Source organism: Nycticebus coucang, chromosome 18 (assembly GCF_027406575.1).
Source record: "Nycticebus coucang isolate mNycCou1 chromosome 18, mNycCou1.pri, whole genome shotgun sequence".
NCBI lineage: Eukaryota > Metazoa > Chordata > Mammalia > Primates > Lorisidae > Nycticebus > Nycticebus coucang.
The window spans coordinates 58,321,324-58,337,246 of record NC_069797.1 but is presented as its reverse complement, the minus strand read 5'-3'; the positions used below and the strand labels follow the sequence as shown (position 1 = coordinate 58,337,246).

Genomic DNA, 15,923 nt, shown 5'->3' with positions numbered 1-15,923 from the left:
CTTAGGTGAGCTGGGGGCCAGGGAAACTGTTTTCCTGCCCCCGCCGTGACCCACACCCTTACTGTAAGGGCAACCGTAGAGTCCGAGCCGCAGGCCAATCTTGCCGCGCGGGTTCCAGGCCAGTGGCACGATGCGGATGTAGCGCGCGGTGAAGTGGTAATGAAAATCGTGGCGCACCACCCCTGATTCATTCACATTACCGAAGAAGGTCTGCGGGGACAGAGAGAGTAGTAACCACATCCCCACCCTCTGCTTTGTTTCTCCACAGCCTTCCAGCCTACGGCTTTCACACCCAATCTCGACTTTGAGAAAACAAACACTCCAGATCTCCCCTGCCTCTGTCGTTTTGCGCACAGTTTTCCTAGCCTAGAGTGGCCTTTCCCAACTTCCTGTTATTTCCTCAAACCTCAGATCAAATGTCACCTTCTTAGGAAGTTCTCCCAGATTTTACTAAAAAATGTGCTAAATAAACCCTGCGATCTGAGAGTGTCTTTGGACATCAGCTGACAGTCCCTGTGGACTGAGTTTCTGGAATGGAATCACTGCTTCTTACCTATGCCCTTACCCCCCACGCCCCTTCCCCAGCACAAGAGGCTCCCCAAATACGCGCGCCTGGGCACCCAGAGTACCGCATTGTGCCCTCTCTGGTAAAACGGCGTCCAGTTGTCCACTCGGTCACCGTAGAGCAGCATGTAACGTGTGACCCAGTCCCAAGAATTGAAGGAGCCCTGTGTGGCCACGGCCCGGATTCGGTGCTTCTTCATTAAGTCTATCTGGAGCCAGGGATTTGGATCCCCAATCCGAGGTGACCATCCACTTATGCCTATAGAAGGAACAGGGGCTTTTTACCACTGGCAACACCCCCCCCCAGGCTCCGCCCGCGGGAATACCTCACCCCACAGTGGTGCTGCTGCCGGTGTGCAGTGGGCGCTCACCGTGCAGCCTGGCAAAGCGGGGCGCTGTGAAGAGCCCATAATAGGAGGAAGCCCCCAGGGAGCGTGCATACAGGGGCCCCACCAGCTCCTCGTCGCAGCCGTCTGGAGGAGAAAAAAGGACATGTTAAGTTACCGCCAGCCCCTCCCAGGCCCTTCCAAAACCCAACCCACTGAGCAACCGTTAGTGGAAGCTCTCCTAGCTCTAACCTCCAGGGGCACACCCAGCTCTTCCTGAAAGCCATCTATTCAATCCTGGCTTCAGGTGGCTCACGCCTGTAATCCTAGCACCGAAAGGCTGAGGCTGCTGGAATGCTGGAGCTCAGGAGTTCAAGACCAGCCTGAGCAAGAGCGAGACCCCCACCTCTACTAAAAATAGAAAAACTAGCTGACCATTGTGGCAGGTGCCTGTAATTCCAAGCTCCTTGGGAGGCTGAAGCAAGATGATTGCTTGAGCCCAAGAGTTTGAGGTTGCTGTGAGCTATGGTGCGGTGGCACTCTACCCAGTGAGACTCTGTCTCAAAAAAAAAAAATTAAAATTAAAAAATATATATATACTTAAGATATATATATATGTGTATATATATATATATATACACACATATATATATATATATATATATATCTCCAAGCTGCAGTAATAGCTGCCTTCTCCTTCTAGGGTAACCCATAGGCTACACCTCAGGACCAAGGCCACACCCTCCCTATCCCAGTCCCAGTCTCTGTCCTGGTTTAGTACTCCCCCAAACACAATTCCAAATCTCAGCACCAGGACTTGAGTCAGCCCAAGACATTAATCCAGCTCCAACCTTACCATCATTCTCAATCATCAGCCACGTAAAGTTGCACTACCCCCAAATATAAGCCTTCTTGCTCCCAAACCCAGCCAGTCTTAGCACTATCAGCAGTTCCATGCCAGCTTTAAAATCAGTCAGGGTCAACAATTTCTGCTTGGATCCTGCTTGGATCCTAGCTACAAACCCTAGCCCTTGGCCAGCTCCAAAGTTCCGCCCTAGGCCCTGCAAAACCTTAACCCTAGTCTTGGCCACCATACTACATTTATTCCCAACCCTAGCCTCAAACCCAGGTGCCAGCTCCTGCTTGGATTCTAGTCCCAAATCGTACCTGCCTGATTCCATCCTTGCCTCTCTCTGAGCCCAGCCCCCAGCTCCGGGCACGCGCGGCAGCCTCTAAGCTGCATTGCGGAGCGCGGGGGAGAGGCAGGAAAAGATGGGAGCGAGCCTGCGCGCGCCAGCCGAGAAGGACCCGCGACCACCCAAGCCGCAATGCGGAGAGCTCCCACCCAGCAGGCTCTGGACGCCTGGGTCCGACCCCACTTGCCCCAGATCCCAGCACTCACAGTAGCCCCAGCCCCGGGCTCCTGAGACGGCGGCGAGCAGGATGCAAAAGAGCCGGAGAGGCATCATGCAGGGCGGACAGTTCCCGGCGGCCGCCTCCCTGTGCCGGGCTCCTCCGGTTAGGGCTCCAGTTCTGGTTCGGGCTCCCAGTCCTCCTCCTGGGGTTTTCAGCAGACCTCTATGTCCCCTCCTTACCCACTCCTCCCCTCCTTTCTCCCCCAACCCTTCCCTTCTCTCTCTCTCTCTTTTCTCTCTCTCCTCTTTTCTGTCGTTCCTGGTGCTCTGCTCTGCTCTCTCTCTCCTCTCCTTTCCTTTCCACCCTTTCTCCTCTCACCTCCCCCCTTCTCCAGCCTCTCTCTCCTTGCACGCGCGATTTTCCGGGACCCCGCGCAAGCGCGCGCTTCAGCCCTGCTGCGAAAGGGCGGGGGCAGAGAGCCTCTAGCCACCAAGAAATACTCAAGTAACCCCAGGCGGGCAGGGTCTCGGGCCACAGGGGTGAGAAAAGGGAAGTAAGGGGAGAAAGGTCCTGAAAAATCCAAGAAAATGGAGGGGAGGAGGGAACTTCGAGAGGGGATGTAAGTAAAAGAATCTAACATTTTTCTGAAGGCAAATTATGTTCCATGTTCTGGGTGTGGTGCTGGACACTCTCTTAATACTGTGAATTCAGCATTTTTACCATAATTCACTTTGTAGGTGAAAAACCTGATGGTCAGAGAGGAAAAAAAAAAAAACCAAGATCACACAGCAAATAAAAATATTCTAAAATCGATTCTTTTTCCACTGGTAGGGTAAAGAGATATTTTTTGGGGGGAGGTGGACTAGGAAAGTGTGCCCCACAGACCCTAATCTCCACTTCTTTTGGCCCCTCTCTCCGCCCCTTCCTTCCTGTCCCACTAGCTGTTTAACTTCTACCCCCTGCTGCTATACCTCAGAAACCTGTGTTGCCAGAGATGGGGACGGAGCCCACAGAGCAGGTGGGAGTGGGGGCAGGGAGGAAGAGGAGGGTTACAGAGACGGGGAGGAAGGGGAAGGGGAAAGAATGGGATGGTAACAAGCCTCTACCATCCTATGACCTGTGCAGTATTCCTGGAACTATCTCTGGCTGAGGGGAAGGGTTAGTTGAACCTAGAGGTCCAAGGTCCGACTCAGCTCAGAAAACCTGAGCTCCAACCCTTGAGACCCCCTTGGCATGAGTGGTTCAGTCCACCTTTCCTGGAGGTAGAGGTATGGTGGGGAGGGAAAATAAAGGAGACAAGCCCACACCATTCTTGGAACCCAGGACCCAGGTCTGAGGCAAAGCCTACCCACCTACGGGCTTCCGTCCAGGAGAGGGCGCTGCAAAGGGAAGGGAAGCTCTAAGATTTATTAATAATACAAACTCTTGGCCTTTGGAGAACACCTGTGCCTCATCCATTATCTTCCATGTTTCAAACAATCCTCAAGAAAACCTTGCCAGGTGGACTGGTCAGGACGTCCAATTTGAAGGTGCTCAAGGTGACCCAGGAAGCTAGAAGCAGAGGCAGGAGGCATGCAAGGGAAGCCAAGTCCTGCTGAGTCTGTAGAAGAGTTTGTCTTCTCCCCTGCTATGGTTATACCTGCTCACACAGGAGCTCCCAGCCCGGAAGGCATGTGTGGGAAGGGGAGGCGTGTGGAAAGATGTCTCATAAGATCCCTCTTTTTTTGATCTTCCCAGGTTTCCTGGGGCTCCTACTCTGGGGATGATGAGGAGGCATACTCAGCTGAGCCACTGCCTGAGCTCTGCTACAAGGCTGATGTCCAGGCCTTCAGTCGGGCGTTCCAACCTAGTGTCTCCCTGATCGTGGCTGCACTGGGCCTGGCCGGCAATGGCCTAGTCCTGGCCACCCACCTGGCAGCTCGACGACGTGCTGCACGTTCGCCCACGTCTGCCCACTTGCTCCAGCTGGCCCTGGCCGACCTCCTTCTAGCACTGACACTGCCCTTTGCAGCAGCAGGGGCTCTTCAAGGCTGGAGTCTGGGAAGTGCCACCTGCCGGGCCATCTCCAGCCTCTACTCGGCCTCCTTCCACGCCGGCTTCCTCTTTCTGGCCTGTATCAGCGCCGACCGCTATGTAGCTATCGTCCGAGCGCTCCCAGCAGGCCCAAGGCCCTCCAAGCCCGGGCGTGCACACTTGGTCTCGGTGATCGTGTGGCTGTTGTCGCTGCTCCTGGCGCTGCCTGCGCTCCTCTTCAGCCGGGACGGGCAAAGGGATGGCCAGAGACGCTGTCGCCTCGTCTTCCCCGAGGGCCTCACGCAGACGGTGAAGGGGACGAGCGCCGTGGCGCAAGTTGTCCTGGGCTTCGCGCTGCCGTTGGGCGTCATGGCAGCCTGCTACGCGCTCTTGGGCCGCACGCTGTTGGCCGCCAGGGGGCCCGAGCGCCGGCGTGCGCTGCGTGTCGTGGTGGCCCTGGTGGCAGCCTTCGTGGTACTGCAACTGCCCTACAGCCTCGCCCTACTGCTGGATACCGCAGATCTACTGGCTGCCCGCGAGCGCAGCTGCCCTGCCAGCAAGCGCAAGGATCTGGCACTGCTGGTGACCAGCGGCTTGGCCCTTGTCCGCTGCGGCCTCAATCCCGTGCTCTACGCCTTTCTGGGCCTGCGCTTCCGTCAAGACCTGAGGAGGCTGCTACGGGACGGGGGCTGCAGCTCAGGGCCTCATCCCCGTGGCGGCTGCTCCCGCCGGCCCCGCCTTTCTTCCTGCTCAGCTCCCACTGAGACCCACAGTCTTTCCTGGGACAACTAGGGCTGCCAATCTAGAGAAGGGGGCGTGGTGAGGAAATGATTTCAGGAGGGTAGTGGAGAAGGAGAGTAGGTGGGGGAAAACTAAGAAAAGTAGGAACCTAAAGGGATTGCTTCTGTGCCTTGCCACATTAAATTGATAACATGAATGTAAGATGCAACCCAACTGTTACTATTTTTGGGTCACCGACTTGGAAATGATTTGTTGCAGGGCAGAGCTAGTGGGTTAACCCACCTCCCACTTGGCCCGCTAGTTCTGATTGGAATGCGCTGAGGGGCTGGGCAGTGGGGGTGGGAGTAGAGGGGGTGGGGGCACTAAGTCCGCTAAAGCTCTAGCCACTGACAGTCCCTCTACCTTCACCCAGTCTCTGCCAAGAAGTCCGCCAGGCGAGGAGGGGCGGAGGATCCTCCAGAAATAGTGTAAGGAAGAGCTTTCTAACAACCAGAGCGCTATCCAGTAATGGCTGCCTTAGCGAGTACTGAGATCCTGGCTTCTGGAACGTACAAACTGTTGGGGATTCTCTGTGTCTTTGCGTGGTGTGGGGGTACAGGAAGGGGTAGGGACAGGAGTTCCCGGATTGGATGGGAGTTTTCATTAGATTACCACTTTACAATCCTTTCTAAGGTCTTGTGAAGGAAAGAAAAAATGTAATTTAAAAAGTTGAGTTGTAGTGTTTCACCTTGGGAAAAGACCGAAGAGGGAATTACGATTTGCAAATTATCATGGGCGTGGCGGGGGGGTGAAGAATATGGGAACTGGGTCAGAGGAAATGCCCTGAGCTGATCGGAAACACAGACGGAGAAGAGAGCATATGGTTGTGGTGTCTCCTTTCCTAGGAAATCTCTGCACAGGCCACTATCATCTGGAGAGAGGGCACGGCTGTGATGGCCTCTAGAGACAGTCACATTGATTCCTGTTGTTTGTGTTACACAGTTGCAACGGGCAGTGTTCATATGTGACAATTCTCGCAGTTTAATATCCGGTCAGCAAAGATTGTCCTCACCGCTCCAGCCCGGGAGTCTAGGAGTTGGAAGGGCGGGGGCGGGGCCACGAGGTCTCACGGGAGGTGCTGCCTGACAGCCCCGCCCCGTCCCGCCCCGCCTAGTCCAGGCTAGCAGACCTTCCCAAAGCCGTGGGCAACTGAGACCCAGAGCCACAGCCTTTAGGGGCCAGGATCCAGGGAAGGCCGCAGACAGCGCCGATCCCCAAGAGTCCCGCACGCCAACCACTGGAGGCGGACCTGGAAACCTTCACTAGAGACCGCGGGAATTGCTGCTGAGTCAGCAACGCGCGCGCGCGCGTCTGCTGTCCCCGCTGCCCCGCCTTGACTGCCTAGCGCCTAGTTAACCCCTTCCTGTACAGAACCTCTGGATATTCTCCCTGAGAAGCCTCCACTCTATTCCGAGACACAGAATTCCCTAGAATCCCAAGACACCATCCTTACCTAAGTTCGGTAAGCTTGTGCATTCTAAATTCGATTTTATTTCCAGCTCAGGTCTGTGTCTTCACTGAGTCCCTGCCTCAACTTCTTCAATTCAAAAAAGAGGTGACTCAGACCGAGGGACTAGCCTCCTTCAACCTAGAGGTGGAGGACCTGGTCTAGAGCTCGACTTAGGTCTGGACATCCTCTCCGTAGCCAAGGCTCTTTCTGAGGGACCCTGTGATGAGATAAGGGTCAAAGGCAGAAGATGGGCTTTCCAAGCCCTGTACCTTCCTTTCTCCAAAACTCCTTTTCAAGAGGATTTTTAATTTGTTGGTCGGCGAGCCAAGAGTTAAATCAAGAGCATGAAGGCGGGCTTCCATGACGTCACTAGCACCCCTGGTCGGACCTCAGACACTGGGGCGTGGCTAACATCTCAAGGTCCTCTCCCTCCCTATCCCCCCGCCCCTCCCCGTTGTCACCCAGCCAGGGGCACATGATGCAACCCACAGCGATTTCAGTTGTTTGATTGGTGGCGGCTCCTGTAACCAGGCACAGGGATTGGGCAGAAGAAGCTGTGACGAAACCTGGACCCTGCCTTGTAAAGAAGGGAGGAGAGAAAGAAGGAGGAAGGGGGGGGCCTCTGAGAGGGAGGAGGCTGGGGAGGCGGGGTCCCAGCTCTGTGCTCGCGCCCCCAGCGCGCCAGTCCCGGGGCTGCAGGGAGCGCAGCGCGCGCGCCCCGGGCCCCGGCCACCGGACGCCGTACCGGACACGACCCTCCCTGGAGCTTGGACAATTGCCCACCTCGGATACTGCACCGGACACTGCCCCCCACAGGACTGGACACTACGACGGACACTACTTCCCAGCTCCGGACATTACTCTCTCCTTTACCCCGGCCCTGAACGATTTTCCCTCTCCCTCTTCGGGGGGCCCAGACACTGAGCCCCCCTCAGACTCTGGTTAACTTCCCCTTGCACCCCAGCGCCGGACATTGCATCCTCCTTGTGCCCCTCTCCCTCTTCCTTCTCCCACCTCATCTTTCCTGTCCTCGAGTGGGAGCTGCACCGGTTTCTCCGACCTCCTGCTGCTTGGCCGGGGCTGCCCGCGCCCCCATCTCCCGGCTCCTTGCCCGGATGCCTCTCCCCGGGGGATTGTGGTGGCTCCTCTGCTGCCGTCGAGGCTTCACTCTTCTGCATCGGGACTACGGGGACGGAGAGCTTAGCGGGGACGGGGAGGAGGACGAGGACGAGGAGACCTTTGAGCTACGAAGCCCGAGTCCAGCGGGCGGCGGGAGGGTAAGTCCCTGGGGGTTTAGAGCCTGGTCTCAAGTCCCTCTCACTATCAAGCCCTCACGCGGGATCCCTCTCCAGACTAGCCAAATGCCGCGCGCTTGGCAAACTGGGGACGTCGGGGAGGTTTCTGTCTGGGAGCCAAAGCCCCTGGGACTTCAAGGAGCTGCAGCCCTACTTTGGATGTGCCTGCGGGCCTCGCGCCGCACGCTGGGCGCTGTCCACCTGCTGGGGGCCCTAAGGCAGGGGAGGCGTCACGCGTGGCCCGACCTGGCCCTGCCTCTCCCTTCCCTGCCGGGCTCGCGTCCCATCCCGTCTCCTTCCGCCTCCGCCAGCGCCGAGGAATGTGGTGAGGCCGGCTGGGCAGCTCGAACGCCTGGGTCCCCTGCGCTCCCAATTCGTGAGCGCTGGAGCCAGATGCGGGAGCTCCTGCTGCGAGGACCTGGTCGAGGGGGTGAAGGCATCCTAGGATTGGGGTCTGCGGTGGGGACCCCACGGAGAGGGAGCTGGGGGCCATGGCTCTTTGAGGACCCCTCGTCGTTACCCTGCCACTCAGGACAGAACTCTTGGTCTTCCCTGGTGAGGCTCCTGGGAAATCCCTGAGGGGATGGTGAGGGACACATGGTTGTCTGGTTTTATTTAAACTTTCCATGGAGAAACAGAGGCACAGTTGGTGTGGGACACCTCTTCCCCTAGGATCCTCCCCCTCACGCCCCTGCACACTGGCCACCAGACTCTTGTGTGCTGTGGCCAGGTTCAGGCTCCCATCCCCCTCTCAGGGGTCTCCAGCAGGCCCTGTGGCTCCATGCCCGGGTGGGGCGGGCTGCGCGCCACTGGGGCTCTGGCCAGCACCTGGCGGAGGCGGAGGGTGGATAAATATAGAGGGGGAAGAGGGAGGGAGAGAAGCAGAGGACTGCGATTAGGGGAGTTAGTCTAAAAGGGTGGTCTGTACCTGCCCCCGTGGTAGTGGGGCTGAGAGCCCAGACACAGACTCTCCAGAAAATAGGTGAATGCTCACCTAGGGAAGGCTCAGGACCCCAACATCCTCAAGCTGCCAACTTAGGCAGGGTGGGCTCTGTCAACCAGGCCATTGCCTCCCTCATGCTCCACCTCCACCCCCTCCTTAGAGCATGGGGACAGGTGTCCCTAGTCCTCCTCCCCCACCTTCCTCTCCCAGCTCTAGCAGTCTGGGTGCAATATGAGGATGGCATGACTCCTGCCTGGCTGGCCTCTTGGTCAGGTTTATGGCCTCTCTCAGACCCCAGTCTACAGTTGACCGTTGTGGGTGCGGGGTGGAGAAGGGTAGTGGGGGAAGGGCAAAACTTGAATTACACCTGTTTCCTGAGTGTGTGCCATTCCACAGTCTGGCCTGCCCTTTCTGAGCCCCAGCAAAGAGGCAGGGGGTCTGTTCACCCTTGAGTCTCAGAGGTGTCTGTGGGAGAACCTAAGAAGCTCTTGGAGAAGTCCCATACCGAAAGGATTCCTTTTCCCTTCATTCACCTCTGTGGCCACCACCTGGGCTCCCCTGGCCAAGGAGGCAGAGTGGGTGAAGGGAAAATGAAGAGGAAGGGGTGACTTCGATGGAGCCTGCCAGAGTCAGAAGGGACTTCATTCACCTCTCTGGCTTCAAAGACCGGGAAACTAAGGCTCAGAGAAGGGAGGAGACTTGCCTAAGTTTCCACAGTGAGTTAGTGGTGAGGCTGATATTAGAACCCAGGTCTCCTGACTCCCTGCCCAGTGCTCTTTCCACCCTACACCACCCCTGATTGTATCTTCAAAGAATAGCAAAGATCATGATCCTTGACTTCTTTGCTCCTGCTATTCTGTAGAGACTTGCTCTATAGAGACTGGAGGGAATCCCCAGGGGGATTGTGGTGTCTCATTCAAGACCCCACTCATTGACTCCTTCCTCAATTCCCAGAGCAGTGCTGTCCTGGGGGCAGACACAACGGGACATTAGGGGTGAAGGGCTCATATCCTGAGGGTTTGCCTATCTCCCCAGGGTCCCCTGGACATAACATTGTCTCAGCCTGGGAGGAGTGGTCCCATCTCAGACAGGTGAGTTACTTTGGCGACCCCAGCCATTTCCTAGGACCCCCATCCTCGCTGTCTTCCCTCGCGGGGTTGTGCAATAAGGGAGAGGCCCTGCACCGGACGCTGTGGTTTGGCCGGGGTCCCGGGGGGCGGTCCGGCCGGGGGCGCGGGGAGAAAAGGGGGGGTCCGGGCTATTTCTAGTGCGAGGTCAGAACGGCCCCGCGGTTCCCACAGCTGGGGGGAAGGGTGCCCAGTTTGGGAGCTGATTCTGGCAGCCTGGGGAACCCCTACTGAAGAGCCCCATGGAGGTGGCGTGGAGGCCCCACAGCCTCGCCCAACCCTCCCCTCCTGCCCAGGCTGCAGAGCTGGGAGGAAACCTGGAGCCTCATCCCCGAGAAGGGGCTGCCTGAGGACGACCCGGACGTCGTTGTGAAAGGTAGGGACCCTCTCAACGCACCCTGGAGGCCCCAATCCCAACCCTCCAGGGGATAATGTCGCCTCCAGCTGATGCCGCTTCCCCTTCCATGCTCCCCACAGGCTGGCTATACCGTGAGCCCCGTGGAGTGGGTGCGCGACCCTGGCTGCCCCCACGCCGGGCCTGGTTCGTGCTCACGAGGGACTCCCTGGACCAGTTCAGCAGCAGTGGGAAGGGAGCGCGGCGTCTCGGGAGCCTGGTGCTTACCAGCCTATGCTCTGTAACCGGCCCAGAGCGCAGGCCCAAGGAGACCGGTGAGATCTCGTACAGATTCTCCTATGGCCAAGAGCAGGAACCTCAGCCGGCCCTGATTGCCCTCTGCGGCCTCTCTTTCCCCCAGGTCTGTGGTCAGTGACTGTGTCTGGCCGGAAGCATAGCGTCCGCCTCTGCACCCCGCGCCAGGCAGAGGCAGAACGCTGGGGGGTGGCACTGAGGGAAGTGATCGCCTCTAAGGCTCCACTGGAGACTCCCACCCAGCTACTGCTCAGGGACATACAGGTGAGAGAGAGGACTCCTGCGGAGAGCCAGGAGAGTGGTGGACACAAAAGCTTTCTGGACTTATGGAGAGTTCCCTTTCTTCATCATGGTGACCCTCTCCCTGATCCCTAGGAGAGTTGTGGGGACCCAGAGGCTGTGGCCCTCATTTACCGGCGGAATCCGATTCTGAGGCACACCACTGGAGCCTTGTACGCCCCGCTCCTGCCCCTGCCCTATGGAGTCAGTGCCCCAGGTGAGTGGGCCTTTGGCCCAAGTCCCTTGGATGAGATGGGGGTAGATCAAAGGTAAGAATTTGAAATCCTTAAATGGCAGGGACTTATGAGTCCTCAAGGGACTTACCAGCTCCTCACTTTTCAAGGGATGAGGGTGGAACCTTGATCACCTTCTCTATGGGTCTTATTTTGACCACTGATGTTCCTTCAGGTTTTTTTTTTTTCTCTTGTTTGTTCTTTTTTTTTGAGACAGAGTCTCGCTATGTCACCCTCAGTAGAGTACTGTGGCATCACAGCTCACAACAACCTCAAACTCCTGGGCCTAAGCGATTCTCTTGCCTCAGCCTCCCAAGTAGCTGGGACTACAGGCACCCACCACAGCGCCTGGCTATTTTTTTGTTGCAGTTGCTTAGCTGGCCCTGCCCGGTTCGAACCCACCATTCTCAGTGTATGTGGCTGGCGTCGTAATCGGCCACGCCGAGCCTCCCTTCAGGAGTTTTTATACTCCCTCTTCTATTTTTTCATAGAAGAGTATACTCAAGAGCAGACTCTTGAGACTATGTCATATTATCTTTACAAGTGGTGACTTTGGGAGAATGTGTTGGCCTCATTCAGCCATACTTCTCCCTAAATGGCCCAGGTCCTAAAGTGAGAGGATTAAGGGGGGCTGGGAGAACCTTGATTTTCTCACTTCTAATCCAGATTATTTTGTGGCCCATGGTGATGGCCCCTAGTATCCAGCTACAGAATCTAGAGAGTTGAACTTGTATCCCTTAGTCTATCCCTCTACCTTACTAACTCAAAGTCCAGGCTTAGCAGGATGCAGATGGGGAAGTTCCTGGGGGGCAAGGGCTGAGAGTTTGGCTCTATGGGACCATTGTTTTCCCTTGCTCTTCCTGTCATTCCCATACCTCCCCTCCTTGTCACCTCCTATCCCCTTAAACTCCCTCTAATCTTCCCCTGGATCACGCCTTCCTCCCAGGGCACAGCTCTGTGTCCCTTCTCCAAACCATCCCTCCACCCCTACACTCCTGCAGGTCCAGGCTATGCACCCTTGCGAGAGGAGGCAGTGAGGCTGTTTCTGGCGCTGCAGGCGCTGGAGGGGGTGCGGCGCCCCTGGCCCTTGATGCAGGGTGTGCTCCAAACCTGCCGGGACCTGCCTGCACTCCAGGACGAACTCTTCCTGCAGCTGGCTAAGCAGACCTCGGGCCCCGCAGGGCCTCCAGGGCTCCTAGCTACTCAAGACCCTGCTGCTCTGCGGTATTGGCAGCTCCTCACCTGCATGAGCTGCACCTTCCGGCCTGGGGGAGCCGTCCGGGGGCATCTCCTGGGGCATTTGGAGAGGTGAGAGGGAGGGGCAGGAGTAAAACCAAGGCAAAGGAGCTACAGGTTTGCGAGAGAATGACAGGCCTTTGCAAAAAGTTTGGTGGATGAAGAACCCAGATCCAGAGTACTCAACCAAGGTCAGGGCTGCTGGTACTATACACAGTGCTTTTGTGGGAAATACAAGAACCTATCCCACTTGTAAGCAGCTAACTTACAATAAGGCCTCCCTTTGGGCAGAGGAATAATTAAAAGGCTGCTTTGGGTCAGGCTGATGCAGGGCAGCGCCAGCGTTTAGGAAAGCGCAGCAAAGTGGCTGGATTTCAGACTTCAGCGGGAAGAACCAGCAGGAGGTTTTGGGAAGAGGACTGGACAATTGAGAGAGAACTTCCAGGGGGCTTAAAAAGTAATTCAGCCCCATAGGGAGATTTGAGTTGGGGGATAGAGGAGGAATTCCACCAAATAGGCAATAATAGAAGGTGAGAGGGAGGGAAGGAGAGAAGGAATGCCCTTGGAACACTGATCCTAGAGTTCCTCCTAACTCAGGACCGAGCAAGCACTTCCAGACTCGGAACTGGCGGAATATGCGCGCTTCATCCGCAAAGCGCTGGGCCGGACGCGCGGCCGAGATCTGGTGCCTTCGCTGGCAGAGATTTCCGCGCTCAGCCGACGACAGGAGCTGTTGTGCACCGTGCACTGTCCTGGGGCTGGTGCTTGCCCTGTGGCCATCGACTCACACACCACAGTGGGGGAGGTGAGGCCACAGAAAGGACCCCCAGAACCCCTAAAGCCCCCTTCCAGCTTCTTATGCCTGGCTTTCCCGGCTCCTGGGTCCTAGGTTTGCGGAGTCTCAGATTATTTCGGTAAGGCAGGGAGTGGTGGTGACAGGACTGAGACTCCTTCCAGGTGGATCAGCCCCTCCTAGAATCCTGCCAATACCCCTGGGTGGTCTGATTTCCCCCATCCCCCTTGTAGGTGGCTCGAGAACTGGTGGGACGGCTGGGCTTGGCCCGGAGCCGCAACACTTTCGCACTGTACGAGCAGCGAGGGGTCCAAGAGAGAGCCCTGGCTGGGGGTACCCTCGTGGCTGACGTGCTCACCAGGTTTGAGAAGTAAATGTCCAGCCCCAGCCCTACTCTCTATTAACCCACCCACTTCTCACCGTCGGTCAGTCACTAAGAAACGTTTATCGAGCTCTTGCCACTTGTGACTTTCTGTAGCTACAGATGGACCCCTGCCCGCGGGCGGTTTGCATTCTACATTCTGGGGACAACTTCGCGGCGCCTTCGCCCAGGCCCTCCTTCAACCCCGCCCCATCCCAAACTGCTGTCTTGTGGCGACCTAGCTTCTCCATAGCATCGCGCCCTTTTGTCTTCTGCAGTTTGGCTGTGCAAGAAGCTGGGCTAGAGGACTCTCCAGACTCCGGGTGGAGACTGTGTCTGCGTCTTCACGGACCTCTGCACCCTGAGGGACTGTCTCCAGACGGTCACGAATTGCCTTTCCTCTTCGAGCAGGTGAGGACCTCTGGCATTCACGCCTTCAAACCCCAAGCCTAAACCTCTCCTTTTCTGGGCCATCTCATTTGATCGTTAGGCGACCCCACCGAAGCTTTACTCGAATCTAGACACCTCCTCACGTTCCAGACCTCGAGGTGTTTTCGCTAAGGCACAGCTACGGCTCCCGCACTAACCCTGTGCATTCCCTGTAGGCTCACGCTTTGCTGCTTCGGGGCCGACCGCCTCCGCCCGACGACACGCTGCGCGCCCTGGCGGCGCTGCGGCTGCAGAGCCTGCACCGGGACTTCTCCCCGCGAGTGCCGCTGCCCAGCCTGGACCGCCTGCTGCCGCCCCCGGCCCCGCCGCGAGAAGACGCGCCCCGCCCGGCCCCCAGGCCGCACCCCTCCGCTGCCCTGCTGGCCGGGGCACTCTGGAGCCCGGGCCTGGCCAAGAGGCGGGCGGAGTCGGGCCGGCGCGGCAGGACCGGCCGCACCGCGGGAAGCACGGCCCGCGAGGGAGGAGGCGGCGCCGGCACGGCGGCTGCTGTGCTGGGCGGCTGGAAACGGCTACGGGGCATGGGCCGAGCTGAGGCCATGGCTGCCTACCTGGCCCTGGCAGCGCAGTGTCCGGGGTTCGGCGCTGCTCGGTATGACGTTCTGGAGCTGAGCACGGTGAGGGGGAGAAGGGAGAAGGGGACTCTGGTGGCCCAAGCCCCACACCTTTGCCCCAGAGACACAGGCCCCCACTGGGGGTCACTTCATTCCCTGTATCTAGAACAGCCACCATTTCAAACTCCAGGAGTCACCAGTCTTGGGCCCTCACATCCCTGAAGCCATAGCCACCTCCACCCGAGCTGTGACTCATTGGTGGGGGGTTGTGTGTCAGGAAACTCCCTGCTCCCTGGCTCACCGCCATCTCCCCCTACCAAAAATAATGCTGCAGGATCTCCACCTTCCACCCTCACTCTGCCTCTTTCTTCAGGAGCCTGGTGGGGGTACTCCTCAGAAACTATGCCTGGGCCTGGGAGCCAAGGCCATGTCCCTCTCCCGGCCTGGTGAGACAGAGCCCATCCACAGTGTCAGCTATGGCCATGTGGCCGCCTGCCAGCTAATGGACCCTCACACCCTGGCACTGAGGGTAGGAGAGAGTCAACTCCTCCTGCGGAGTCCCCAGGTGAGTGGAAAGAGAGGCTATGGAAGGAGGAGGGTAGGAAGAGGCTGTGGAAGGAGGAGGGGAGAGAAAGGATGACATGCAACATTTGTTGAACACCGTGCATGGGCCAAGTACAGCTCTAGGCACTGGGATTCCAGCAGTTATCGAAGACAGTTCAAGGAGCTTACATTAGAGGTGGGAAGTCAGACAATTAAGAAGGAATCAAAGGGTACAAAGGAAAGTGACAAGAAGTAACTAGAGGGACCATAGCATTAGATAGTCAGAGAAGGAGTCTCAAAGAGAATGAAATTTAAAATAGCTATAGAAGATCTGGGGGAACAGCCTTCCAGGTAAGGGGAATTGCAAGGCAAACGCCTTGAGATGAAAGTGAACTTGGCATGTTAGAAGATTAGAAAGAAGCAAATATGACTGGCACATAGGGAGTCAGGGAGAGAGTGGTGGTGAGGAAGGAAAGGTTGGAGGAACCAGGATCCTGGTAGGGACATTGGAGCCCTAAAGCGTGGATGGAGGATGAGAAAACAAGATCCCAATGGCCCATGTTTCACAGTGACCTCTGCCCTCTCTTAGGTGGAAGAGATCATGCAGCTGGTGAATGCCTACTTAGCCAACCCCTCCCCTGAGAGGCCCTGCAGCAGCCCTTCTCCTCCATGCCAAGACCTGCCAGACATCTCCCCTCCCAGCCAGCACCCGGGCCTGGATGAGACTCAGGGACAGTCTGGCTGCTTGGGGCAGCTGCAGGACTGAGCCTGCCAAGAGGTCACAACTTCCCTCTTGCCTCTAGCCTGGGCCAGGACCGCTCTGAGATTTGAGAGAAACATGGACCCTTTTGGCCCTGCAGGGACAGGGCACACCCCACACTCAATGGCTGTAGTAGGTGTGGACAATTTTCTAGTTTGTTTCTTAATTTATTTGTAGAAGAGAAGCAAAACAAACAAAAAATCCTTATTTACAC

General features: G+C 57.2%; 3 protein-coding genes across 11 annotated transcripts in view; 2 read left to right on the top strand and 1 right to left on the bottom strand.

The window, feature by feature from the left end:
- CNTNAP1 (contactin associated protein 1) overlaps window positions 1-7,589 on the bottom strand; it is a 20,272-nt gene extending 12,683 nt beyond the window's left edge. The window contains exons 1-5 of the mRNA XM_053568881.1: window positions 7,504-7,589; window positions 2,293-2,448; window positions 936-1,037; window positions 630-823; window positions 63-210 (exon numbers count right to left, since the gene is read on the bottom strand). Coding sequence (XP_053424856.1) covers window positions 63-210; window positions 630-823; window positions 936-1,037; window positions 2,293-2,359 — 511 coding nt within the window. The 5' untranslated portion in view covers window positions 2,360-2,448; window positions 7,504-7,589. The remainder of the gene's footprint in view (window positions 1-62; window positions 211-629; window positions 824-935; window positions 1,038-2,292; window positions 2,449-7,503) is intronic.
- Window positions 3,215-5,213, top strand: CCR10 (C-C motif chemokine receptor 10). The gene is made up of 2 exons (XM_053568893.1): window positions 3,215-3,264; window positions 3,984-5,213. The coding sequence occupies exons 1-2, from the start codon at window positions 3,241-3,243 to the stop codon at window positions 5,049-5,051; spliced, it is 1,092 nt and encodes a 363-aa protein (XP_053424868.1). The 5' UTR covers window positions 3,215-3,240; the 3' UTR covers window positions 5,052-5,213.
- On the top strand, window positions 7,577-15,923 carry PLEKHH3 (pleckstrin homology, MyTH4 and FERM domain containing H3). 9 transcript variants are annotated; one of them, XM_053568891.1, is made up of 14 exons: window positions 7,629-7,766; window positions 9,295-9,454; window positions 9,763-9,818; window positions 10,151-10,230; window positions 10,332-10,523; window positions 10,610-10,767; window positions 10,879-10,999; window positions 12,017-12,323; window positions 12,849-13,056; window positions 13,278-13,414; window positions 13,684-13,816; window positions 14,011-14,469; window positions 14,780-14,971; window positions 15,539-15,923. In XM_053568891.1, the coding sequence occupies exons 2-14, from the start codon at window positions 9,341-9,343 to the stop codon at window positions 15,713-15,715; spliced, it is 2,334 nt and encodes a 777-aa protein (XP_053424866.1). In that variant the 5' UTR covers window positions 7,629-7,766; window positions 9,295-9,340; the 3' UTR covers window positions 15,716-15,923. The 9 variants fall into 9 exon arrangements, with proteins under 9 accessions (XP_053424863.1, XP_053424862.1, XP_053424859.1 ...); XM_053568888.1 differs by lacking the exon at window positions 9,295-9,454 and having other exon boundaries at window positions 7,577-7,766; window positions 13,278-13,405; XM_053568887.1 differs by lacking the exon at window positions 9,295-9,454 and having other exon boundaries at window positions 7,577-7,766.